The sequence below is a fragment of the Micropterus dolomieu genome, linkage group LG18 (genome assembly GCF_021292245.1).
Source record: "Micropterus dolomieu isolate WLL.071019.BEF.003 ecotype Adirondacks linkage group LG18, ASM2129224v1, whole genome shotgun sequence".
In the NCBI taxonomy this organism is placed as follows: domain Eukaryota; kingdom Metazoa; phylum Chordata; class Actinopteri; order Centrarchiformes; family Centrarchidae; genus Micropterus; species Micropterus dolomieu.
The window spans coordinates 20,005,521-20,030,918 of NC_060167.1; the positions used below are offsets into that span (position 1 = coordinate 20,005,521).

General features: G+C 39.2%; 5 protein-coding genes and 1 long non-coding RNA gene across 8 annotated transcripts in view; 3 read left to right on the forward strand and 3 right to left on the reverse strand.

Annotated features, from left to right (window-relative positions):
* Positions 1-6: 6 nt before the first annotated feature.
* Positions 7-1,772, forward strand: LOC123987512. The gene is made up of 3 exons (XR_006829145.1): positions 7-162; positions 711-804; positions 1,390-1,772. It is a non-coding gene; the product is annotated as an uncharacterized LOC123987512 (long non-coding RNA).
* A 186-nt stretch (positions 1,773-1,958) lies between these two features.
* On the reverse strand, positions 1,959-2,962 carry LOC123987510. Its single transcript, XM_046076472.1, has 2 exons — positions 2,330-2,962; positions 1,959-2,220 (listed from the first exon to the last, which is right to left on the reverse strand). The coding sequence occupies exons 1-2, from the start codon at positions 2,949-2,951 to the stop codon at positions 2,174-2,176; spliced, it is 669 nt and encodes a 222-aa protein (XP_045932428.1). The 5' UTR covers positions 2,952-2,962; the 3' UTR covers positions 1,959-2,173.
* A 1,469-nt stretch (positions 2,963-4,431) lies between these two features.
* LOC123986736 (interactor of HORMAD1 protein 1) lies at positions 4,432-8,211 on the forward strand. Of its 2 annotated transcripts, XM_046075080.1 has the most exons (8): positions 4,432-4,575; positions 4,884-4,949; positions 5,204-5,342; positions 6,105-6,241; positions 6,358-6,406; positions 6,512-6,596; positions 6,882-6,997; positions 7,095-8,211. In XM_046075080.1, the coding sequence occupies exons 2-8, from the start codon at positions 4,897-4,899 to the stop codon at positions 7,839-7,841; spliced, it is 1,326 nt and encodes a 441-aa protein (XP_045931036.1). In that variant the 5' UTR covers positions 4,432-4,575; positions 4,884-4,896; the 3' UTR covers positions 7,842-8,211. The 2 variants fall into 2 exon arrangements, with proteins under 2 accessions (XP_045931036.1, XP_045931035.1); XM_046075079.1 differs by lacking the exons at positions 4,432-4,575; positions 4,884-4,949 and adding an exon at positions 4,956-5,099.
* A 752-nt stretch (positions 8,212-8,963) lies between these two features.
* Positions 8,964-11,536, reverse strand: kbtbd12 (kelch repeat and BTB (POZ) domain containing 12). The gene is made up of 5 exons (XM_046028931.1): positions 10,437-11,536; positions 10,086-10,356; positions 9,778-9,928; positions 9,350-9,547; positions 8,964-9,268 (listed from the first exon to the last, which is right to left on the reverse strand). The coding sequence occupies exons 1-5, from the start codon at positions 11,507-11,509 to the stop codon at positions 9,099-9,101; spliced, it is 1,863 nt and encodes a 620-aa protein (XP_045884887.1). The 5' UTR covers positions 11,510-11,536; the 3' UTR covers positions 8,964-9,098.
* A 1,618-nt stretch (positions 11,537-13,154) lies between these two features.
* slc26a6l (solute carrier family 26 member 6, like) lies at positions 13,155-21,547 on the forward strand. The gene is made up of 19 exons (XM_046075862.1): positions 13,155-13,294; positions 13,417-13,556; positions 13,666-13,776; positions 13,856-14,031; positions 14,120-14,284; positions 15,312-15,464; positions 15,780-15,862; positions 15,977-16,124; positions 16,255-16,368; positions 17,164-17,241; positions 17,354-17,449; positions 17,992-18,098; positions 18,297-18,366; positions 18,451-18,543; positions 18,979-19,089; positions 19,363-19,746; positions 20,297-20,351; positions 21,162-21,307; positions 21,480-21,547. Exons 1-19 carry the CDS (start codon positions 13,155-13,157, stop codon positions 21,492-21,494), a joined length of 2,385 nt encoding a protein of 794 aa, XP_045931818.1. The 3' UTR covers positions 21,495-21,547.
* Positions 21,548-21,731: 184 nt separating this feature from the next.
* Positions 21,732-25,398, reverse strand: part of p4htmb (prolyl 4-hydroxylase, transmembrane b) — a 7,336-nt gene continuing 3,669 nt past the window's right edge. For both annotated transcript variants that reach the window (XM_046075863.1, XM_046075864.1), the window contains 6 exons: positions 25,251-25,347; positions 24,390-24,552; positions 24,078-24,263; positions 23,694-23,784; positions 23,402-23,525; positions 21,732-22,541 (listed from right to left, as the gene is read on the reverse strand). In XM_046075863.1, the coding sequence (XP_045931819.1) occupies positions 22,324-22,541; positions 23,402-23,525; positions 23,694-23,784; positions 24,078-24,263; positions 24,390-24,552; positions 25,251-25,347 (879 nt within the window). In that variant the 3' untranslated portion in view covers positions 21,732-22,323. The remainder of the gene's footprint in view (positions 22,542-23,401; positions 23,526-23,693; positions 23,785-24,077; positions 24,264-24,389; positions 24,553-25,250; positions 25,348-25,398) is intronic.

Genomic DNA, 25,398 nt, shown 5'->3' on the forward strand with positions numbered 1-25,398 from the left:
CAAATGCAGCCTTCTTTTCGTCCGTTTGGAGGATCCAACAGCTGGATCCTTCGCAGCCCCAGGTATCCCGACATTCATTGCGCGCCGGTTGATTGTCCCAGCGTAAATAATGGCGTCGATTGTGGCTGTGGAGTTGAGCCCCCCCGAATTTTACCTATAAATGTAAGTATTGGATTTCAACTCACTTCAAAAGCCAACTACACATGTGTAAAAATAACAAGAGGCATAAAAGCGCAATGTGTCGTTTAAAGAATAGTTTTGTGGAAGAAGTTTACGTGAGTTAAGTGATTAACTGGCGAGCTAACGTTAAGTTAACGTTACCTGAGGTTACTGATGTGCTAACGTTAACGTTAAATGCAAATCGGCTGGGCAAGTTACAACCTCAAAAATAAAGCCTTTAACGTCTTCACTTTAAATCGAAGAGGTTCAGAGTCAGACCTGCGTCTTACTGAGATTGTTGCGATATTCTACATCACTTATACTTAATATTATGTACATGAAAATAACGTGACCATGTAACTTTAGACTAATTTAACGTTAGACGGGTTGTGAACCCTGCTTGGTTTTCACACCGTTAACGTTATTAACGGTTACAAAAACCTTGGGATATAGTACACGGTTAATGTAACTAGGTTATTTTGCGATTTATGCTGCTTACTGTTTGGTGATGTGAAGCATAAAACTTACTTGAACATGTCGTTTTGTTTTAGGGAGCAAGGAGCAAACTGCCCTCTTTATTAAATTGAGGGGGGAGAGCGACCACCTCTTCACCTGGGCAAAGATTTCTGCCAACGTGGCTTGGAGGTAATTAAAGTATCAATAGCCCTTTCGCAAGATCTGAATTTAATCATCGTGTACTTAAAGTTACAGTTAAATGAGCCGCCATCCTATTCAAAGCCTTTAATAATAAGACAACTAGTAAATGGGGCAGCCCTTTGTTGTGTCTTCACACAATTACCATGTACCGCAATTTCCCCACTGTGGGACAAATAATGTTTTTTCTTATCTTATCTTGTCTTTCTTATTTCTTTTGTTTCTCTGTGATTAGGACAATTTTGGAGAAAATGGGCCTGTGGGGGAAGGTGACTTAGCTCCAAGTGGGGAAAAAAAAGTGGGACAATTTAAAAAAAAAATAAATAAAAATAAAGTATGTATGATTTGAAATTGATATATTCTGTATACATTTTTGTATAAATCGTTCACCGTGCAGCATAAAGGGAAATATAAACCGCATTCATCTTACAACCCTGTTTTAATATAATACATACATTTACCTTGTACGTTGTATATTCATTTCATTCATTTTAGTCATGCACGTTAATAAATGCAGTTGCTGAAATTTGTTTTTCTGCTGTTGTTATTTACCATGATTGATTTCCTGTGCCTTAGGAGTGCAAGTGTCCAGGGTCAGGAGAGGGTGTAGGGGGGAAGCCCACAGCTGCAACTTGGCCCTGGTTTGTCCTCATGGATGAGGTGTTGGGACAGAGGCATTCCACCACCCCACCTGTCGTAATTGCCTCTATCCCTGAGGACACACCAGGGCCAAGTGCTGCAGTGGGTGACCAGGAGGAGGAAGAGGAGGAGGAGGAGAGCCAGCCGAGAAAGAGAAAGAGGGACAAAGAGGATGAGCTGCTTCAGCTACTGAAGAAAGACATGAAGTTGCAGAGAGAGGCAGAGGAGAGGAGAGCACAGGAGAGCAGAGGGAGGATGGACAGGCTGTTCTCTCTACTAGAGAGACTGGCCGAATAATAAATAAATAAATCCTTAAATAATAAAATATATATATATATATATATATATATATATATATATATATATATATATATATTATTTATTAATCAATTCAAATAAAATATTTGTTAAATTAATGATTTTATTTTCTGTGGTCTTTATAACTAATAGTATTTACAGCATATTTACAACATTTATTCTGAGCAGGGAAACCCTGGTAATGCTGCTGGACCTGGATGGGCTGCCACAATAAAGACCCTGGTCAGCAGGACATCATCTGGGGTGGTCTCCAGAGTGTGTTGCAGGTGTGGATGCATCTCTCCACTGTCCACCGCATCGTCCATCAGTGGGTTAGCAGGGAGCACCGCTAACTGTCTCCAAACCGTTCTCCCCCTCATCCTCTGCCTCGTCCTCCTCAGGCTCATCCTCTGGGGCCACAATGTCACCAGCACCAAGGCAGATGTGGAGGATGGCACATGCTGTTATGACCTTAAATGGTTAAAAATATATTTCAGTCTGGAAAAAAAAAAACCCATTTATGCTTTTTGATGAATCTGTCTGTTGATTTACTCATTAGTACAGTAAAGAAAATACTCACGTGAGGTACAAAGGTGTGGTGCACCTCCAGCGCTTGCAGGAAGATGGCCCGGAACCTGGTCTTCATCATCCCAAAAGCACGCTCTATAATGGATCGTGCCCTGGAGTGATGGCTGTTGAAGCGCTGGGCTCCCACACCTTGTATTGGCCTCTTGTAGGGAGTGACGAGGGGGAGTGGGTGTTGAAGATGATGAAGATGAAATGCCCTGGAGGAGGGTAGAGTGAACTCCTGTACAGTGGGCTGTAGCGGAGCACTCTGGAGTCGTGGACCGACCCAGGCCAGCCCACGTAGGTGTCAATGAAGCGGCCCTGATGGTCACAGACAGCCTGCAGGATGATGGATGGAAACAGTTTCCTGTTCCTATAGCACTGACCATCAGGGCTGCTCGTTGGCTTGATGCGGACATGGCAGCCATCGATTGCTCCAGCTGCTTTAAAAAAGGCTCTGTGTCTTGCCAGCCCTGCAAACCCACGGGATATCGGTTGTAACTCATCCTGGGTCTTCGGTAGGTGGATGACCCTGGATGAGTCTCCCTGAATTGAGACACAGCTAGGGTCAAGGTGCGAGGTCGGGGGCGTGGAAGAACAAACACAGGACTTTCACCCAGGCGCATGGTTGTCATTTACACTGGGGACGCTGTAGACATGTCACCACCATTTTTTGATATGGCTGATTTTGCCTCCATCGATTTTTGAAAACATTTGTTAAAAGAATTCTGAAAAAATAGCTTACAAGGCAAATGTTAAATAACAAATTAAATTGCTTTGAGAAAGGTTCATTTGTACAATAATAAAACATGCAATGTAATGTAAATATAGAAGAAACAAATGTGCATTATCCAAAAACGTATCTTAATCTATGAAAAACAAGCTACTGATTACTGTATTATATTCCATTATGATTTTATATTTTATACATGTCGCCTGAATTTTGTGTTTCTCTTTATATAAATAAAGACATTGCCACCCTAAATTGGTGCAGGAATTTCACCACAATGCATGAAATTAAGTGTTTAATGCTCAAAATGTTCTGGGGGAGGACGCTCATATATTTCAGCTTTGAAGATTTATTCATAGTATTGTTAAAATATCTTCTGGTCTTGTTCGTGTAAACCTAATATTGTGCTTCATCAGGTCTCCTGAGCTAAGTATATCGTCACACCCCTAATCTGAGCCCTTATGTGGCCAACACTTTTCAACACAAAGTGACGCTCTTGCAGGAGAACTGGAGTTGTGTCCCAAAGTCAATTCTGACTTTTATTTCTACTACTACTATTAATAATAGTAATAAATACAATTCATCATACATTCAAATTACTTACTTAAGAAAAAAATTAAAAAGTGATAAGTCTTTAATATACAATAAATAATATAGTCAGGCTCCATTTAGAGTAGCCTACAACTGGTGGTAAGTATTTTTTTTTTCTGTTAGAAGTCACAATATCTGAGTGTCAAATTTAAATGTGTATTTGAACTGTGGTAATTTAATTATTTACAACTATATTAGGAATATACATCATCATGTGAGTTAAATAATAAAGCTCTTAAAACTTGAATTTGATGTTGGGCCCTCTACAAGACATGGACACAGAATTAGTTAATATTGTAATGTAGAATATTGTATTTTAGTGGTGCAAAACAGATTTACAATGATTCAAATACCAAAACCAGTTCACAATGTGAGCCTAGGGTCATAGTTAACCTACATTAATGGAATTAGCAATAAGGTAATGCATCATCATTGTCCAATTTGCTTGTATTGTTTTCAATGCCAAAGACAATTTTCCACAACATGGACAATAAAGTTCCTAACTAACTAACTTTCTAACTAAAACTAACTAGGGCCTATTGTTACTCACAAACACCCTAATAAGCAAAATGCCCACCAACAGGTGTGCCATGCATCCAGTGAACATACTGACAAACTGATTTATTGTTTCTATCTGACATCTTTAAGAACCCAAACAGCGAGTCTACATGCTGGAAAAATAAATGTTGACAAAGCCAATGAATAAATAAACGGATGAATAAATGAACAAAAATGCCCTCGAGTGTTTGTTCAACGTTTGTTTTGATCCTTGTAATTTGCACTTTTTCGACGCCACCTGAAAGCAGCCTTGCCTCCCTCTGGAAGGCCACATGGCGGGAGATTTAAATGTTCGCGAGCATAACGTAACTACTTTTTTATTCAGTCAGTGCTTAGTACCGGCTATCGATGTCCCCCTCTTCATCACATCTAACCTTACTGTGAGTCAATGTAAAAGTATTTAAGCGTTTAATTCAAGATAATAACTGCACACTACTAAACTTAACAGGATGCTTAACAGCATGTGGTAAAGGTTTGATACGATGTTCTAGTTATACAGTTAATTAACTCCGGTTTAAATTGATTCCATGTTAATTAAAGTTAGCTAAGCCCTTTCTCGATTAACTATCTTTTATGCTAACTGACGCTAACTTTCATGACTCCAACACATGTGTCAGCTGCTTACTTGATGCTCTGAAGAAGGGATAGCTTGCTAAAATTGCTACTAACTTGTTATTTTTACATACAGGTAACCAAACGCAATGAATCATATGAGGAACATTAAAGAAATGCTGAGCATCCCAACTGGAAGCAGGTGGTTAGCTAAAGTGTGCTAAGTTACTTAACAATGACTGATTAGCTATTCTCTCCAGCTGTGAATAATGTTATATGAGGCTTCAGTCAATAGTTTTTATTCTGAAAACAGTGTAATAACACTTGGTCATCAACACCTTGGTGGATCAGTGTATGTTTACTTGATTTCTACAAACACATTTTAGTTTCTTTGTTTCCATTGTGTTTCTGTGTTATCTTCTCTTACCAAACCTTGTGTGGGCAAACACTCAACAGGAATGTGGCTACCAGTGGCTACTCAAGTTTCACAGACTCTCAGCTTTTCTTTGGGACTCAGTTTTGGCCTGAAAATTCTCAAGGCACATCTCAAGATATGAGTTTGTCAACAAGGACCTCCCAGCAAAGTTCACAAGAGGTAAGATTTCACTTTATAGGTGGCTCACTGTGAGTAGCCTAATACATTTGTGTACTCGGATGCCTGGACAAATGCCACCAGTTTAATGGCATTATTATTTACATGGTTACACTCACATGGTAAAATATTCATACGTGAGTAAAAGGTGATAGCGGGACAGCTGACATGGATATTTGTAGGTGGGTTGTACTGTTAGAAAATCAAAACTTGTTACCACCAGAGACTTTTGTTTGTTTAGCAACTTCATAGTTTATTATTCAAATTATATAACTAAAAAGATTGTAACATTACGGAGGTCTAGATAGACAAAATAAAACCACAATTTCAACCACATGAGATGTTTGCAGGTTTTGGTGGTATGATGAGTGTATATACTGTGAGACAATAGAAATGATTACCATCAGATTTTTCTACATTGTCTGTTAGCAACAAGCAAAGGTATTCTTATAGTGCTGTACTATAGTCAGAGCTGTTTAAACAACGATCTAGTCTATATACTATATATGCATATACATTATTGTAAGACTCTTTATTTCACTGAAATTAGGCCATGATGATCAAGTGTGGTAATTTAGGAGGCCACTTGTTTCTTTGCATGAAATGTTTTCCATTTGGTTGATAACATACTGTCATTTGGAAAACTTTACCCATAGGACCATGAGTGCATTCAGTTTTGTTAATCATCACTGAGATTATGGGAAAAATAGTTAAACTATGTCTTGTGTCAACATCCCTAACCGTCAGTATTTTCCCATTATTTAGGGAAGTGACCCAAAGTTTATGAACACTTATCACACCAAACCTCTCCTGTTTGGAGAATTAAAGGACAAAAACAAAGCTTTTGGAATATTGGATAAATTTGAGGAGGACAAGAAAAGGGCAAAAGAAAAAACTGACAGGTACTTACGTATATCACTTGAAATAACTCACCTCGAATTCAAACTTATGGGATGATTAAAAAAAAGTAGTCCTCATAACTTTTGAAATGTGTACTTCTGTCCTTCTGCTTTAACAGTGATATTTTAGCCAAAGAATGTCATCATTTTCGAGAAACTCTCAACAATGTAAGTGATTTTAGGCTTCCACGCTGTTTCTTGTTAATTATAGAGCTCCTCTCTTCTCAATGTTTAAAAAAAAAACAAAAAACAAATTGCTGCAATCTTTTTCAGATCCAGCAGCTGGTCGCTGGCACAGAGAGAAACACTGCTGTGTGCCAAACAGTCCTTCAAAAATTTGACAATTTTGTGTCAACATGTAAGTTTCCTAATTGAGTGATTACATTTTTTGTTGAAATGATTGACCTTAAGGTTGCTCTCTGCATAAGATATGTTGATCTAGTTGATTTAGTAAAAATGCAGAGAGGAAACATTTCTTATCGCCAATGGATGGCGCCTTCTGCCCAGCGATTAAATATTGGTTGCTCAATTCTAAATCCTAAAATTACTATATAGTACCATACATTATTAAATAGAATTAACTTTAGTGCAATAAGATGGCATTTATTTTAATATGCTAATTTCTATCTTTTCATTATTTCAGTGGAAAATAATCTTAACAGTTTTCACAGTGACATTTCCCAGCAGTTTGAGACTTTGCTGAATAAAGTCAACTCCCAGAAAGAGATGATAACTGAACTGGAGGAGAGGGTGCAAAAGGTGAATAGTATGTATGTAGCTTATGAGCAACATCAGTCCAGTTTCAATAAATGTTTCTGATTAGTAATGAGTATAATTGTTCATTTTTATCATTTAGAGTGGACACACCACAGCAGAACTTCATTCATATCTTCAAAGCTTAAATAATAGTCTGGGGTGTCTCAGAGGGGAGCAGGAGAGAGAACGAAACATACTTGAAGAGGCTCTGAAGCTGCTCAGCACCTTAGTCTCAGAGCACTCAGCCAAACCCAGCGCTGAGAGAGTGATGGACAGCACCGTTCAGACGTCACCAGGGCTGGAGAAGCCACACTCCAACATGCTGCAGGACAACACGCTCAAGGGCACACAGCTTACATGTATGTCAAACAACCGTGAATACAATCAAACTGTTTTTCCCTCTCAGGACCCCAGCGGCATAATAGGAAAGAGGAAATTCACTTCTAGAGGCTATAGGAGACACAAAAAGAGGCCGCTGGTTCTCTCACAGAAGAGTAAGCGCTCTGTCACGGATGAAAACAGTCATGTTCTCACAAACTGTAACAAACGACAAAATGTTTCAGCTCCTCTCTGTGAGCGTCGTGATGTGAACCGGGTAACCTGCCAGGATAGTCTTACCCCAGACTGTCTGATACCATTGAACAGAGACACGAGATCCATGGCTGCGGGATGTTTCATCACCCCTCTCAGCTGCTGGTCTCAGGACAGCAACAGCTCTGTGTACCTCCCAGGAATCGATTCCACCTTAGAAAAGGTATCGGCTGAGTCCAGGACGGGGACCCGAGCGGAACCCAAAAGCCTCTGGCAGCTTTTTGACATTGATTGTGATTCTGATTTAGGCTCTTAGAGGATGAGTGAAGGATTCAGAGCAGTGAAGCATTTGTGTTCTTATTTGTGGTGTACAGGCGAAGTAAAAGCTCAAAATATATTTATTACCTGATCTATTAGTTGTAGAGTTTTTTTGAAGAATGAACACATTTGTGTGTGTGTGTGTGTGTGTGTGTGTGTGTGGGGGGGGGTGTATTACAGTAGTAATGACAAGCAAGTTAAGGACAAAGTGGCCCCCAAAGTATTGCAAATATTTGAAGATTTAAATGTTCATTTTTCAGCTGAGAAGTGTTGTTAAATGTCTCTGCATACTTTTGAAACATTAGCCTATTCTGTATTTATTCTGCTGAGTTGAAATTGAAAATAAACTGAAAGGCTTTGCAAACTAATCACAATTCTGACTAAATATTTATTAATAAATTCTTCATGAAGCAGGATTTACTGCAGGGCTATTGTATTAGACTGCATTAGTTTAACCAGCTACACCTAATTTTATGTGTAGTGTCTGTTCAAATCATAACCACCATACTCCACAATGTCACTAAGGTGCATGTTTATTAGCAGAAAACAGTTTTCTTCTGCTTTAGCCAGCATAACACAAATCAAATAAGGAAACTGATTAATACAATATAAAATTTCACATTTTGTACTGTATGTAGTCTGCCAATATAATGTAGTCATTATGAAGCTTCAGTATTCATCCTATAATAACAGACCAAATACTTTCTCCCATTTTGGTATAATTTATCACAAAGCCAGAAGTCCATAATTATAACTGGAACTGCAATTAGCTGATTAATTGGTTGATTGACAAATGTTTTTTCTGAAACTATCCTGATGATTGGCTCAGTAATTTTTCCAAGCAAAGATATCCTAAATCTTCTGGTTCCAGCTTCTCCAATGTGGTGATGTTTTTCTTTGAAATTTTGTTCTTTGAAAATAATCATTATTTGCAGCCCTAATTACAACCATAATTTATGTCTGTTTATTGTCAAAGGAACTCATTTCCTGTTGTTGCTGATGTGCCACACAGCTGCAGATTTCAGATGATGCACTTAGATTAAAAAAACCCCTAAATATTGTATTTACAAATGATCTGTCCATTATTCTAACAACGTGCAAATCAATAACTGCAGATCCTCTTTCAGGCAGGGCACTAAGACCTGTTCTGCTTGAAAAAATGAATGCCTTTGGCCCAGCAATAAGTGCATTAATTAATAATTAATTTCCTTCACTAATTCTCCCTTACAGACTTTGATCTGATATGACCCGAGTGTCACAGTTTAACTAAGTCTGCAGGTGGGGACATGAGTCCCCTTGGGTTGAGATTTGCCACTAAGCAGGCGTCATAATTGTCATGCATCAGAGCGCGCCGAGCCACCACTGTCCACCGGTTTTCCCATGGGTCCAGCTCCAAAATGTCCTTTGTTATATCATCATGACGATCTAGGGGTAGTTAAGAAACAGAAATGGTGTTACAGTCACTTGGCACTTTTCATTCATTGGGTATGGATGTTCTTTCATTACCTGCTCCTTTGTAGTATCCACACACATAAATCTTGCCTCCCACCACTCCTGCGTTAGGGGCGTTGGTGCGCAGTGAGAGTTGTGCACACGGGAGAGGAGGACCATCCCTCCAGTAGTCTCCATCTGGGTTGTAGGTCTCCACAACATCGAGGCAGTGACGTGACTGCCCACGGTCCACACCCTCACATCCAATACCACCTGCAAAATAGGTTTTTATCACTAAACAGCATAATTCTGTAAATGTAATTCTTACTTATTAATTCTAAACACAGCTCAATTCATGTAGCAGGATCTTGATAATATAATGTCTATCTATGCATCTCAATAAAGATTTGCAATTTAAAAGAAATGATGGGCCCATCATTTAAACTCAACATGCATTAAAATAGGTAATTTTCCTAACATGTAAAGTGAACAAATAATCTTACCCATCACGAAAATTTCACCGTTGAGTACAACAGCACTGCAGCGGTACTTTGAGTACTTCATGGGCCCTAGCTCTGTCCACTTATTTGTGTTTGGATCATACTCCAGGAGGCGGTTACTAAGACGGTCAGGCTCATCATCCATCCGGTATGACTGGATGGTTGAAGGGGAGGAAGGTAATGGCAAAAGCAGAGCAGGTGTAGTCAGAGAAGAACTCATATTAAATGTGTTTATGAATTCAGATATTCTAGATTTCACAAGAGCCAAATAATTGCACACATACTGTATGTATGTATTTTTTTGACATCACCTGTGGTGTTCGACCCCCTATCACATAAAGGCGGTCTTTGATTCTGACCACGCTGTGATAGGCCAAAGGCATAGGCAGGGGTGCTGCACTGCGCCAGGGGCCACCCTGCAGAGACCATCGCTCCACGCAGTTAGTGATGAGAAACTGGTTCTTCAGCTTCATCTGCCCACCCAGCAGGTACAGAGTGTCACCCAGTGATCCCAGAGCGTATGAATCACGGTACTCTGCTGATGTCAATCGCTCCCAGCTTCCTTGGGCCTCTACTTTGTACCTGGCAATGCAAGATAACAATCATCTGTGGGGGCAAGCAAATACAGCATTATCAAATGTGTCGCCTAATATCTTTCTTACCTGTAAATCTCAACATTCATGTCCTTCTGTCGGGCCATTCTGCGTGCACTTGCCTCTCCTGCCACAATAATGTCATTTCTTTCAGTTACAACCCCGGCACACACGTAACCCAGAGCCTCTCCGTAGCGAGGGGAAGTGATATAATAGATTCGGCCTGTGGATGGAGCATAGCAAAAGCTGCGCTCAGCATAGTTGCCATATCTTGACCTAATCCCACCACTGTCATTGCCGATACAGAGCAGTAGATCTGTGGTCTCCATGCCATAACGCAGCTTTAGCTTGCGTGGTGCAGCTGAGTGATGCATCGCTGTGGCCTCCAAGGCTTCATTGAGCATCTCTAGACATTCAGCATCAGACAACAGGGCCATGTTCCTCTTCATCGCCTCTCTTAAATAGTCAGGGTTTATCAGTGGCAGACGGACCTTCCTCAGGAGCTCTGGAAGGTGCAGAATACGGACCTCTCCATCCATCAGAGGGCTGTGTTTGACCCAGCGAAGGACCACATCCAGGATTGTCTCCTCTCGTGAAACATTAAGGTCATCAGAAGTCAGAAGCTTACCCAGTTGATGGGCCTCTAGGTCCAGGATTTCTTCATTTTGGCAGACTTGGACAAAGTGCTGCCTCAGGAAACGCTGAGCATGGTCAGCCAGGTCATCTGCACCGAGGTCACGGGCAAAGTAATACACACCAAGGCAGTTGGAGGCATCCATGTTCTCGGTCATGTGCTGCCGACAATGCATAAAGACGTCATCCATCTGCAAGAGAAAAGCTGCAATAGAGATGCCTTGCACATTGGCGTTTGTGAGAGGAAGATCTGAGCAGTACATGTAGTTCAAGAGGAGAGCCAGGCTGTCTGCAGGGGTGTCACGCAGGAATATTTCTCTGTTGTTGCACTCACGCAGGCCACATGTGAACATAACACGGAAGTATGGGCTAAAGGCGGCTAGAACAACCCGGTGACAGGGAAAGCTAATGCCCTCAGCAACCAGCACCACGTCTGTCAGGTGTTCAGTCTCCCTCATCTTCCTCAGCTGGTCGAGCAGCACCAGCCCATGTTTGGCTGTAAGATCCATTTTGCTCCAACTTTTTAGTAACTACAGTATTGACAAAGTTACACAGAATTGTGTTTTATGTACTCTGAACAACTAATTAGGAGGTTGTTTCTGAAAAAAAACCCAGGAAAACAGAAACATATGTTGAGCAGCAGTCAGTATCATATCAAACAGCACTTTACGTGTATTACTAAAACTGCTTAGTCAAATTAACACTGGATTTTATACACAATTGTTAATCTTAGGTAAAAGTTGAGTAATTTTACTTCATTAACCATATCGAAGTCTTTATCATGTCTGTGTTAAAAAAACAAAACACACATATATTCAGAACAATATTTTTTTAATAATTAATTTTACCCATTAAAGCATGTTTAAGTTATACAAAACCACATCCATTTAATGGTAATGAAAAAGGATATTTTCATGAACTACAGCAGCCGCCTTAAGCAACTACCATTCTAATAAACAAAATTTCCTAGCTTTAGACACAACAAATACCAAACTGCCAAAATTGTCGATACAACATGCGCAATCTAAGTTAGCACTGTCCACATCATAACATCATACAGCATTCAATTTCATTGTAAAAGCCTTACCAAAGTCATCAGATCTTCTTTTCTGCTGTAATATTTGGCCCCAAAAGTTCAGTAAAAGTCCATGTTTTTCATCAGGGTACATGGGTTATTGATATTGCAGAAATGTGTCAGTCAGGGGGGTTAGAGAGGGTCTAAGCAAATGCAAGCTATGTATCCCCTCCACTGCTGCGGTCCTCTGAGCTACTATCCCAAAAATAGACAGTGTTGTGGCAGACAGCAAGTGGGTCAGAGGGGTTTGAGTGATTAGGGGAGATTTAGGTTTCTAAGCCATGACGGTGACGAATAGAGTAAATTATTTGGATATTTCCTAATTTTACTCATTGGCATTATGTTTTACTTTTTTTGGGGTAAATATCTGTTCCAGTTTGTTTGGCTCAGTCACGTGCATGCAGCTCTGGAATGACTGAAATGAAACATTGCTCCCAGCTCGGATTCAGATTTCATGACAGGACTCTCTTAAAGGCCCAGTATACATGCCCACAAAAATCAGACCTTGCCTATTAAATTTGAGTCTTAAAATTCTTGAGACTGTTGCACCAACCATAACAAAGTTTTTAAAGTAAATGTATTTATACATTATATCTTTACTTTCTGACTTTCCAGGATTGTGTTGGATATTAACTGGTACTAATGGATTTTCAAGGGAAACTTTTGCATCGGAAATAATTTTAAGTGTTCGGAAATAGCTCTTTTAAAGACTCACTTGACTAACACAATTTGAGATTAAGGTGACAGTTCATGGTTCGTTAGCTTTTCTTTTGCAAGTAAATGGAAAAACTGGAAGGATGCAAACACACCTGTCACACATCCATTGGAATTCAACAGAGTTAATCTTTTTCCTCTTTAAGTCCATAATTACATCCCCAGCTTCTTCCATTCAGCCGTCGTTGTCATAAAGAAGCTCTGCCCACAACATCCTGGCTATAGTTAACCATTAAGCAATATGATGTACATATGCAGTTGCGGCTGTTCAGTTTGTGACAGTAGTACAGTTAGTAGTGTTTGGAATGAATCTCCTTTACTAAAAGAACAATTAAAGTTGCACAGATTTTGACAGATTCAGCCCAATGGAGTCTACACGCAGATTTGGGAAATATAGGGTGGAGCGGGAAGTGCTGGATGAGGAGAGACTGGAAGAGGTAACACAGAGAAAAACATACTCCGACACCCATCCGTCTCTAACTGAACGGCTGAAAGATTCCTTAAGGTAACTCTTACTCTTACTGTACTGTAGATGTATATGTCTGTCAGAAACTCAACTTCAGTGCATTCATTCAAGATCAGTCAATGAAATCACTTTTGTCTCTGTGTATCCTTCAAATCCCTCAGATGTACAGTACCCAGACTGAAGCAAAGTGTGATGAGCAGCTTGCCTGTGTTATACTGGCTGCCCAAGTACCCAGTCTGGGACTATGGCATGCCAGACCTTGTCGCCGGCATCAGTGTGGGCATTATGCACCTGCCACAAGGTAAGACAATAGTCCACCATGGAGTAAATATCAACAGTTTTGCAGAAATTTTTTTCACCTCAAAGTGAAATTCTCCTAGTCAATATGTTGACACATATGTTTGTCACAGGTATGGCGTATGCCTTGTTGGCCTCCTTACCGCCTGTATTCGGGCTCTACACATCTCTCTATCCAGCATTGATCTACTTCTTTTTTGGAACATCACGCCATATCTCAATCGGTAAGTAAAAAGAGAGAGACATAGTGCCATGGCCATTAAAATCTCTGTAATAACACGTTTCTGTCTTTCTTGTGTTCAGGTACATTTACTATTCTCAGCATTATGGTGGGTAGTGTGACAGAGAGAGTTGCTCCAGATGGGGATTTCCTCAAATCAAATGGGACCAACATCACTGCAGAGGTGGACATTACTGCTCGGGACTTATACAGAGTGCAGGTGGCGGCTGCTACTACTGTCCTAGGAGGACTTATTCAGGTCTGAAATCAAAATCCCACAGAAGTAACAATGTCTTATTTTGTTGTTACAGCTGCCAAAACTTATAAATAAATGACTGTTTGCGTAGGTGGTACTGGGTTTGGTAAAATTTGGATTTGTGGGAACGTACTTGTCTGAACCTGTGGTGCGGGCTTACACATCAGCGGCTGCAGCCCATGCAGTGGTGGCACAACTGAAGTACATCTTTGGAGTTTCACCAACACGCTATAATGGTCCCTTGACGCTGGTGTATGTGAGTACTTTCAAGTGTTTGGTTCTGATATCCTTGTTTTTGTTGATGAAACGCTACTGATCTGTTTGGATTAATTGTTACAGCATAGTTTGGCGCTGATAATGACAAAACCTTTAAAGTAACTCTCACAAAAGAGTTTGATGTGCGTTCCTCATAATTTGTATTTAACCTTTATTTAACCAGGAGGTCTCATGATATACATTATCTCTTTTACAATTGTCAGAATATGATAGGTATCACATAGTTATAAGAACACACAATCACACACTGTATAATGCAACAAAACAGGACCTGAGAGACTTGAGAGAGATACAACTTGATAAAGCGATTACATTCCTCACAAAACATAATTTGAATATGATGTTTGTATGACTGATATGAAGGCAGCATTTTATCTCAGCAAGTGTGTCTTCAAATTACTCCAAGCTCAGGATGCATTGTACAAAACAAAAATTTAGTTTTACCAGGTTCTGAGCAGACTCTAGGGACAATAAAGATTATTTATCTAGATGATCTGGTCTGATAACTGTTAGAAACCGGAGATTTTACAGTGGTGAACAGGAAGTTTATCAAGTATGTTTTTTTTTTTGGTGTTTTTTACTTTTTAATGAAGTCCATCCAGTTAACTTGTACACATTACTTACACCTTAAAGTAAACAGAGTTCAGAGTGGTTCAGCCACTGAATTTATGAGCCCATTATGCAGACTTTTTGACTCCTGATAACTTTGTTTGATCACTAACCCACAATACATAGCACAATGAAGGCATGATAACCTGCATATAACCTTATAATTATTTGAAACAAACAACAACTGCGCTAATTACAATAATTAGGTGAAAGTAGAGCGAGCCTCAGTCTTCTTGCATACCATTTTGAGGTCTTGCACAGGCCTTGTGCACAGGTGAAAATTTTATTTTATACTGAATTATTAATTAATATGATATAAGCCTTTGGTGTGTGCAGCATGTGTTTATTTACAGTCATATGTCATAACCCCTACCTACTTTATCCCCCTTAATTTGCAGACTCTGAAGGATGTTTGCTCCTTGCTGCCACAGACTCATCTTCCCACACTGGTGGTCAGTGCTGTGTCCATGGCGTTTCTAATTGCAGCCAAGGAGGTCAACTCTTTTCTCAGTCCAAAGCTGCCAGTGCCCATCCCAGTGGAGCTCATCACAGTCAGTTGACACGAGGACACACTCTCTGGCCTCTCTTCATGTTTTTTTTTTTACCTCTGTGCTGCTGCTGATGTTGCAGCACTGAAAAAGCACAGACACAGTGGAACCTTCTAGCTGAATCAGCAGTAGTGCCAGGGCCTCCGCATTTGTGCAGTACACAGCATAAAGGAGATACTTATGACTAATAATGAAGTTCATTTCTGGCATATGATTTACCAGTTTATTAATTATTGAAGGTTTGAAATGTGTTGCGAAATGTGGCTTCTTTGTGTGTGTTTGTGTTTACGAGCTGCATGTCTTGTGTGATGGCTTTAGATTGTGGCAGGAACATTGATATCATCCTATGCCAACTTGAACAGCAACTACACTATTTCAGTTGTTGGAAAAATTCCCAGTGGGTAAGCATTTGGATTAAAGTTATAATGCTGTAATTATTTGTTGAGTGATTCCCAGCTTGTTTACTCATTTCTTCTTTCTTCTCATCACTTCTTGTCCCTCTACCTGTGCAACAGTCTAATTCCTCCCAGTGTACCAGATGTGAATCTTTTTCAAAAGGTTATTGGTGATGCTTTTGCGCTGGCCATTGTTGGATATGCCATATCTATTTCCCTTGGAAAAACATTTGCACTGAAACATGGATACAAGGTGGACAGTAACCAGGTAAACTTGCACAAAATACCTGTTTAATTCAGCAGATACTGTTAGCAGACAATCATTTCCACATTCTGTATTTCTTTCCGTATTGTCTTTCCCTGCTAATGCTCGTATCTTTGTCTTCACCCGGCTGCAGGAGCTTGTGGCTCTGGGTCTCAGTAATACAGTGGGGGGCTTCTTCCAGTGCTACTCTGTCGGCCCCTCCATGTCTCGAAGTCTCATCCAAGAGACCACTGGAGGAAAAACACAAGTAAGTGACATTAAAGAATTCAGCATTACCTTACTAGCCAAAGTCATTCTAATTTTCTACTGTGAACATGCAACATGCAATTCTTGTACTGTAAATGTGAAAGGAATATGAGCTAGTTGAAAAAGGTGAGCTAAAAAGGAAATGATGCTGAATTATATATGAAATTATATAACAAATTGACCTCAACAACCTGATCTAACAATTATAACCTTATGTATATAAGAACCATGTGGACATTCAAAATTCTGATGGTACTAGAACATCTACTGTAGTTTTTTGTTAATTAGTTAGCTAGTGTGTCATGGACGTAGAAGTGCCCAGCCCACATGGACTTACAGTATATAATACCAAAACATACGGTTGCAGCGGTTAAGCATTTGTCAGACATAAACATAACTTCTTACATTACATTGCACGCAAGCAACTTTGTCTCCTGTCCGCATTTTCTACAAATATAACCAGCGACACAAAAGGTCCCCTTCCTGTAAAACACAGCTCAGGTTTTTTCGTCGTCATTCATTTAGAAGAACTCATCAGAATATATAATATAATTATCATATCATCATATAATGAACAATAAAACACCTACCTGCATGTTTCTATAGCTGATGGTAATGAAACATGCACAAAGGATGTATTTATTGTTAATAATTGGAAACTAGACTCAACAGTTGTTTGGGTACAATGCTGAAAATAGGTGCTCATACATTCAAGCTAAGCAAACTATACTATATGTTAACATGCCTGCTGAACAAAAATATTTCAATTAAATCAGAAACAACCTTATTCTTGCAGATGGCGGGAGTGGCCTCAGCTCTAATTGTGCTGGTGACTATACTGAAACTTGGACCCCTGTTCCAGGATCTGCCAAAGGTTCTGTTGTCATACTATTTGTCTTAACTGTAAAGTGATTATTTGCCTCATTCACACTTCTAGGCACACATCTGATTAATCATGTTAAAACTTGTGTGTCTGCTTATTTTAGGCTATCCTTGCATCGATTGTCTTTGTAAATCTGAGGGGCATGTTCAAGCAGTACTCTGACATCGTTACACTGTGGAAAAGCAGCAAGATTGATCTGGTGAGTGGTTATATTATTAGTATTAGGGCTGCAACTAACGATTATTTTCATTATCAACTAATCTGCCGATTATTGTCACAATTAATCAACTAATCATTAAGTGCATAAAATGTCAAGAAATTGTGAAAAATGCTCATCACAATTTTCCAGAGCACCAAGTGACATCTTCAAATTGCTTCTTTTGTTCAACCAGCAGTCCAAAACCCAAAGACTCTTCATTTAATGTCATAAATGACATGACAATGACAATGACAAAAAATAGCAGCAGTTCCTCACATTTAAGAAGATGAAAGAAGCTCATTTTTAAGATTTTTGCTTTAAAAATGACTGAAACAATTAATCGATATTCAAAATAGTTGTCGATGAATTTTCTTCCGACCGACTAATTGATTAATCAACTAATCATTGCAGCTCTAATTAGTATGAAATATTTTTTAAAAATACCCTTAAAAGCAGCAACTGTGACAGAAAAAAAACATGTGATTGTTCCTTTCCACTGTCAAACTAAAGAACGAATAATGCTGTCATGCTGTATCCTCCAGGTGGTGTGGTTGGTCACCTGGGTGTCATCGCTGCTGCTCAATCTGGATCTGGGTCTTGCAGCATCAATCACCTTTGCTCTGCTTACTGTTATCTTCAGAACTCAACTGTAAGACTCCTCTGCTCCTCATCATAGTATGTTTCTCACTTCAGTATGTGAGTCATACTGTGTGTGAGTGTTTGAGAGGCAATATTAGTAACTGATGTTAGGCAGCAAGATCTGCCAGATTAGACAAAGTACTGGACACAAACATATTGCTCAAATAATAATTTTATGTGTTATTTTTATTTTTTTAATTCCATTCAGCCCAACATACTCTGTACTGGGAAATGTTCCAGGTACAGAACTGTACGTGGATATAGACACCCACAGAGAGGTAAAACAGAAGACGGGAAACCACAAATAAAAACTCTGTCCTCACTGCAAAAAAAGTAAATTTTTTGTTTTTGCTATTTGGCAGGCGAAAGAGATTCCAGGTGTTACTATATTTCGCTCCTCTGCTACAGTATATTTCGCAAATGCTGATCTCTACCTTGAGGCTCTAAAAGAAAAGGTTTGTTCTCTTTCCTAATCATACTATCTACTTTAGGACTGCAACAAATTATTATTTTCATTATTGAGCAATCTGATGATTATTTTAGTCCAAGGTGGTACCTTCAAATACCAAAACCCAAACATATTTAGTGAATTATCATATCATAAAGAAAAGCAGCCAAGCTGCACGTTTGAAAGGCTGGATCCAGAGCAACATTGTTGCATGAAAAATTACTGAAATTATTAATGAATGATCAAAATAGTAACTGACTCATTTTCTGTCAATCGATTAATCAGTTAATTGAATAATTGTTTTAGTTCTAATCTCTTACCAGTTTTATGTCTAAGAATTTGGGCCTCTTGGCCCTTTACCAAAGCAATAACGTCTTGCTTTTGTTCATTTTATTATATTTTTATAAGATGCAGATGATTTTTCTTCTTTATCTGCTTTCAGAGTGGGCTTGACATCAGTAAAATGATTATCTATAAGAAGAGGCAGGAGGCCAAACAGAAACGTAGACAAAAGAGGGCTGAGAGACGGGTAAAAAGGCAAGCCAAGAGAGAGGTAATATACTGGAACTGTGTAACTTAACTGCTGAAACATGCATTGTTTATAGACATTTCACAAATATTTTTAGGACTATAAGGATGTTTTGGTGTTTGGCTTATTGATCACCGTATCCTGTGTGAAAAGAAAATTGTAACCAACAATCTGAGTTACAGTAAGCAGACGGCTGTCCAGTGTGTCTGGATAGAACTAGGTGACCGATGGCCAAACTACCCAAAAGTCAAGATACTTGAGTACTTAACAGAAGTTTGAATTATTACCACTCTGCAGAGACGGGCACAGAAGGCAGCTAAACAGGACACATGCATGGACGAGGATGTTACGGACAAGGAGGAGCAGGGCTGCACTGAGAGGGAGAATGGGACGGTGTTTGTCATCCCAACCACTACAACAACACCAACACCAGACAGCCACTGTAGGTGGGAGTACCTGAAAGGAGGCGATCCAGACTGCACCAGCTTAGGGTGCATGTCTGACCTGCAGGACGGAGACACCACCACTCTGGGCTCCAGCAGTGAAGACACGCTGAGTCGTGACCTGGAACGGGTCTCTCTCGGGTCACTAGGCAAGTGGAGCTGGGACATTCACTCCATCATTATTGACCTCTCCACAGCCAACTTCATTGACACGGTGGCTATCAAGACTATGAAAAATGTAAGTACTAAAGGGAGAAATATCTTTTAAACAAAGGGTAAGACATGACTTAAATGTCCATACATTTCCCCTTACCCTTTCACATCATTCAGGTGTCAAATCCCTTTATTAAATACTGAAAATGTGATTTGAGAAGCACGAGCAATGTATTTGGGTTGCTGTGGGAGTTTTACAGGGAGAGCCTAAGAGTCATGTTTTTATAAACAACTAATTTCACAATTTAAATATGACAATATTAACAATAAATACAGGTCAGCAATCACCTGGTCCTTAAACAGTTATATGACTTATCTTTCAGTCAGACTAGACAGATAAAAAAGCATTTAATTTAGGATTGGCAAGTGATGTCAGTTAAATGAGTTCATGAACTTACATTAAAACACTGACATAATGGATGATTAAATTAACCCTGATGATTCGCTGTTAGACCTATAGTTGGCTGATTAGGGTTAGTAGCAACTAATGGGGAAGAAATGTGAAGATTTTTTGAAAGTTGCTGCAGTGGTAACTTTTGATAAGGAGAAATATTCTGTATTTATTAAATTCACAGATTTTCCAGGACTTCAGTGAGATTGACGTAGATATCTACATGGCTGGCTGTCAAGGTAGGTGATTATCTTCTCGCTTCCTTGAGGCTGTGCGACATGAACAAGCTTTATCTGGGTGGTAATTTGCTTGTAAACAGTTTTCTCAAGACCATTTTACATGCCTTCATCTCATCACACCTGGATTACTGCAACAGCCTTTTAACTTATTTAACCCAAAAATCTACTGATCGACTCCAGACTGTCCAGAACTCAGCTGCCAGGCTTTTAACCAGAACAAAGAAATATGACCACATTACCCGTTTTAGCTTCATTACACTGGCTCCCAGTATGTTTTAGAATTTACTTTAAAAATTTTTTGATCACTTTTAAAGCTCTTCATGGCCTCTCGCCTTGTTATATTTCCGAACTTTTAGTCCCATACACACCAGCACGTACCTTGAGATCCTCGGGCAGAGGTCTGTTGTCTGTTCCAGAGTCTCGTCTGAAAACTAAAGGGGACAGAGCGTTTGCTGTCAGGGCCCCGAGGCTCTGGAACAGCCTGCACGAGGAAATCAGGTCAGCTGAGTCAGTGAATTCTTTTAAGTCCCTTCTTAAAACATACTTTTATAGGAGAGCCTTTCCCGATTTTATTTGACTTAATTTTACCCCTTTTATTTTATTTCTATTTTACTTATATTTTATATTTATCTTACACGTGTATTTTAGTCTTTTCAATGTTTTCTTGCTTTTATCGTGTATTGTTTTTGTATTATTTTCTTTTGGGTATTATTGTCTTTACACTTGTTAAAGCACTTTGTAACTTGTTTTTGAAAAGTGCTCTACAAATAAAGATTATTATTATTATTATTATTATTATTTTCTGCTCAGCGTCTGTGGTGGAACAATTAGAGCTTGGTGGCTTCTTCTCTGAGTCGATAACAAAGAGACGTCTTTTTGCCTCCGTTCATGATGCTGTGCTCTACTGTTTGGACCATCGTGGAGCGACATCAATCCCCATATACGAGCCCTCAGTGGTGAGTATATGCAGCTGATACTGACACTTTATTTGGATAATCCACTGTTGATAGTTGCATTTTTAACAGCATTGGACAATCTAACCAAAAGTGTGTGACATACCTATAGAAGTACTCACTAAAACATTAAAAATCATGTAATTTTAAAGATCTAAAAACTGTTTGATTTCAGGACACAAAACTTTAAGGACTTCAACCAAAGAGAACATCCAGCACTTAGGATGATCTTCGCATCTACTGGGGGGAAATATCAGAAGATAAGATTTTCATTAAATTTAAAAAAATTTACAGATTATAGCCCTGAGTAAAGCGTAAAACAAATGATACATATGAATCATTTTAGTGCGTCTGTCATTTTATTGTTTAGTTATATTGATATTTATACATATTGTCTTTAAGTAGGAAGACTAATGCTGAAGACACGTGAACTTAATTTAACTTTATTCAATGTGGGAGAGTGATACAGTGCATTTTTAAGGAAAAATAAATTGTTAAAATTAAACATCCAAACAATACCTGTCAAGAACAATTCTGGCAGAAAATAATTATGAATTCATAGAACAAAGACAAGGCAACATGCATCACACTGCGTGTGTGAGCTTTTTTTGGTAATGGCAGCAATATCAAGGTAGGACACTGAAATGTTTACTATAGCCATTTCTATTTTCAAGTGCAATTTTGCTCATAACAACAGCAAAACCTGTGAAGCTAAAGCTGTGAAGCTAAAGCATGCAAAGGGAAAGTTTTTGTCTCAACTCCTTTAATGAGTTTATAGTGCAACATTCCTAAAATGGGAAATTAAAGCAGATTAAAAAATAACAGGATAAGAATATCCAAGCAATATTTAACAAAAGTATATCTTTACAGTTGCATAAACCCACTGTGACCTCATTCCCTGAATAAATCTTGTCTCTACATACTGGCCACAGAGGACATTGCCAAAGAAGTTGTGCACAGGACTGAGGAACGCTAGGTAGGCTAGGTTTTTTGTTTGTTTTTGAAATTTGGTTTTTGAGCTACAAGTCTTGATGGACATCAGAACTCTGCATGTCCGGGTTCAGAGTTAGACCTTCATCATCCTCGTCCTCTGGCTGCTGTGAAACCAGCTGCTGGTAGCGAGCCTGCCGCTGGTAATCCGGATCAATGTTGATCCATTTATTGGCAACCCACTTAGTGCCATGAGTGACCACGCAGCCTCCATGCAGAGCGTATTCATCCTGCTCTCCCACCCAACCTATTGGGGGGAAAAAAGCAATGGCCTTTATATAATGTGCTTTTTTTTGTTTTATTTTTTATCACACTGATGTTGTGATTGTTAAACACACTGCTTCAACTGGTTGATCAGGATGAATTACTTAATCAGTTTTATTCTCCCAACTAACATCCAAGTTTATTTGGAAAATTACAAGTTATATGCAGTATATTTCCTGTATTGTTACGGTATATAGTTGCGTTTTACCATAAATCTGTATAGAACCATGGGCTTGAATCTCGACCTTTTGACTGCATTTTTATGTTTATTTTTATTTAAACATCTATTAGATAGAACAAATAGAACAGAATGTTATGCAGACAATTATGGTTCAATGTATAAATATTTGTCCACTTCATTGATTTATGACCAAATTATTAAAATCCCCATCAGCTTCCGCTGTACTTTGTGTTTAGTGCTAAACAGCAAATGCTAACATTTGAGCATGCTAATCCAACCATGGTGAAAATACTGTAAACATTATACCGATGTATCAGTATGTTAGCATTGCTAACTTTAGCATTTAGGTGAAAGCACCACTGTACCTATATATAGCCTCACAGAGCTGTTAGCACAGCTGTAGGGTCTTAGTCTTTAATAGTTTACTCTTAGCTTAATTTTTATTAATATTGATAAGATTCGCAAAAATTATATGTAAAATGCAAATACCTTTGGGTTTTAATATTGACAGACTATGTGGCACATTGTATACCAGACAAATGTTAGTTATATAATAAAAATCTGCTTTTGCATCAAATTAAAACGGGTAGTTGCTGATTTGCATTTGTATTGCAATATTATACTAATAAACTGTGCAGTACATTTTTTTATGGGAATCCTACCTCTTCCATCAGAAAGATAGTTGTACCAGAAAACAGCTGTCCCTTTGGTGGGCTTCACCCTCAGGTTACTCTTATCACAATTCCTTCTGGTGTCCAAAAGATCGACATCATTCTGTATTAGAGACTAAAACACACAATCAAAATCAGTGGCACAGTTTGCTTAAAGTTGCGGCCCATGCACTAACTGACAAACAAATGAGTTAACACAGATATGAAAGACATGCACAGTATGTACACAATACTTTTGCAGGGCTCTCTGTACACATTTTCAGACCCACACACAATTACGCACCACTTCATCATAGGTCCTGTTGTCTGCCACAGGGAATGCGGTCTCCCCGCCCCCCTCAACAGAGTTCAGGTAGAAGAGAACTGTGATGTACCTAGGTGTGTGACACAGATTTAAATTGACACACACATGTATGGTGCAAACAAACAGACACACACACACACGCTTACAAACACTTTGCAAACATGAGACAAGCACTGATTTTTCCCAAGTTGACAATGTGGACTCGCACATACTAACATGTCAGCTATCACAATGGAATTTCAACACACTGTTTAGTAATCACACCAGACAAATGAAGTCAAATCTGAACATTCACCAATATTTTTGTTGAGAAATGCACCTTCAGTCATCTCAGTCAACACTGTGTACCTTCAGTGACCTCACCTGCAAGACGTCTCAAAAGGGGTGGAGGTGTTTGCCGCGAGGCGAGTGTGTGTGCAGGCTGTTTCAGGATACACAGGGCCGCTGTCATGGTGGGCGTGGTAGTGTCCTCCCTCCTCATAGCGAACCACCTGGAGTGGCTCACTGAGGTCCACTAATGTGGACGGGAGCCGAGTGAGGCGAGTCACCCTTTGTTAGAAAACGTTAAAGAAAAAGTCTGGGAAAAACACTTCCAAACCGTCTTTATTCTTCATGTTAAAGGTTATATAGTTATTATAGCACAACAGCAATCGAAAAATGGTTTGACTTGTTTACCTCGTCTTGATGTCTTGGAGGACTTGGTGTGCTCCTTTACCCTGGTACAGCCAGGTGTGTCTGCTGTTCCTCACCAGCTGACTCCTTTTCACGCCTTGCTGCATCAGGAAGCGCTGGAAGGCATCATTGCTCAGAAGCCTAAACTCCTCTAGACTCAGCAAACCTAAATTATGAATATAAATATTATTCTGAATAAGTCTTCATTTGTTACCTTACTGAGACTATTCAATCTTTCTCTCATTATATAGTAACCATATAACATATACTGAATAAGAAACCATTCATTTCACCATTGGTATAATAGTTTAGGAGAATATGATTTCTACTACTACTACTTGATATAATGTGTATATACTTTGGATGTCACAGTTTGCTCCTCAGTCCCTCTCTTTAGCCACTCCCTCTGCATTGCTCTCTGACTCCCCGGACCTTATGTACTCTACATTCCAGTTTATAAATGGCACCGGAAAAGACACCTGCAGTATCAGGAGGTAAATCTGGGGGTCTTTCTGAGGGGGGAAACAATTTCGAAGGGAAAAATTACTGTTATGTCCATACTACGCATACACAACACTTGAAGAGGGGTCACAAGTAGGCATTTAACACTACTGATATATGCAATGCAGTCATTGTATTTACAGTAAACAATATATTCCCATAATGAAAGAAATAAAGAATTTGTAGAAATTTCAACCAGGATTCATTTCTATATATACATTACACATACAAATATGTACATGAACTATTAACCAGTAACACAATTTATGTTTTCAAAACATTATGCAAAAAAATACATTTCTGTGACACTACAGACGACTGATTGGTTAAAACCTAAAATGATGAGTGAAGTTGATTTCTTACCGTTACCATCCTTGTCAGCTTTGAGCCCAGCATAGATTTCTCTCAGATTCTCCGGTGTGAGCCAGATGCCGTCCCTCACTCGAGAATGAGTCAGTATCTGTTGGATATTAAAGATGTGATGAGTTAACCATCCCCCCCCGCCCACCCC

Excerpts from the sequence above, each read along its gene's own strand:
- LOC123987510 (XM_046076472.1), bottom strand. The coding sequence starts at position 2,951 with ATGACAACCATGCGCCTGGGTGAAAGTCCTGTGTTTGTTCTTCCACGC. Across the intron at positions 2,221-2,329 it reads ACCACACCTTTGTACCTCAC|GTCATAACAGCATGTGCCAT; the intron begins GTGAGTATTTTC and ends TAACCATTTAAG.
- LOC123986736 (XM_046075079.1), top strand. The coding sequence starts at position 5,017 with ATGTTATATGAGGCTTCAGTCAATAGTTTTTATTCTGAAAACAGTGTA. Across the intron at positions 6,242-6,357 it reads GCAAAAGAAAAAACTGACAG|TGATATTTTAGCCAAAGAAT; the intron begins GTACTTACGTAT and ends CTGCTTTAACAG. Across the intron at positions 6,998-7,094 it reads TGGAGGAGAGGGTGCAAAAG|AGTGGACACACCACAGCAGA; the intron begins GTGAATAGTATG and ends TTTATCATTTAG.
- kbtbd12 (XM_046028931.1), bottom strand. The coding sequence starts at position 11,509 with ATGGATCTTACAGCCAAACATGGGCTGGTGCTGCTCGACCAGCTGAGG. Across the intron at positions 9,929-10,085 it reads TAGGGGGTCGAACACCACAG|TCATACCGGATGGATGATGA; the intron begins GTGATGTCAAAA and ends TCAACCATCCAG. Across the intron at positions 9,269-9,349 it reads TGGATACTACAAAGGAGCAG|ATCGTCATGATGATATAACA; the intron begins GTAATGAAAGAA and ends AACTACCCCTAG.
- slc26a6l (XM_046075862.1), top strand. The coding sequence starts at position 13,155 with ATGGAGTCTACACGCAGATTTGGGAAATATAGGGTGGAGCGGGAAGTG. Across the intron at positions 13,777-13,855 it reads ATCACGCCATATCTCAATCG|GTACATTTACTATTCTCAGC; the intron begins GTAAGTAAAAAG and ends TCTTGTGTTCAG. Across the intron at positions 16,369-17,163 it reads CCACTGGAGGAAAAACACAA|ATGGCGGGAGTGGCCTCAGC; the intron begins GTAAGTGACATT and ends TTATTCTTGCAG.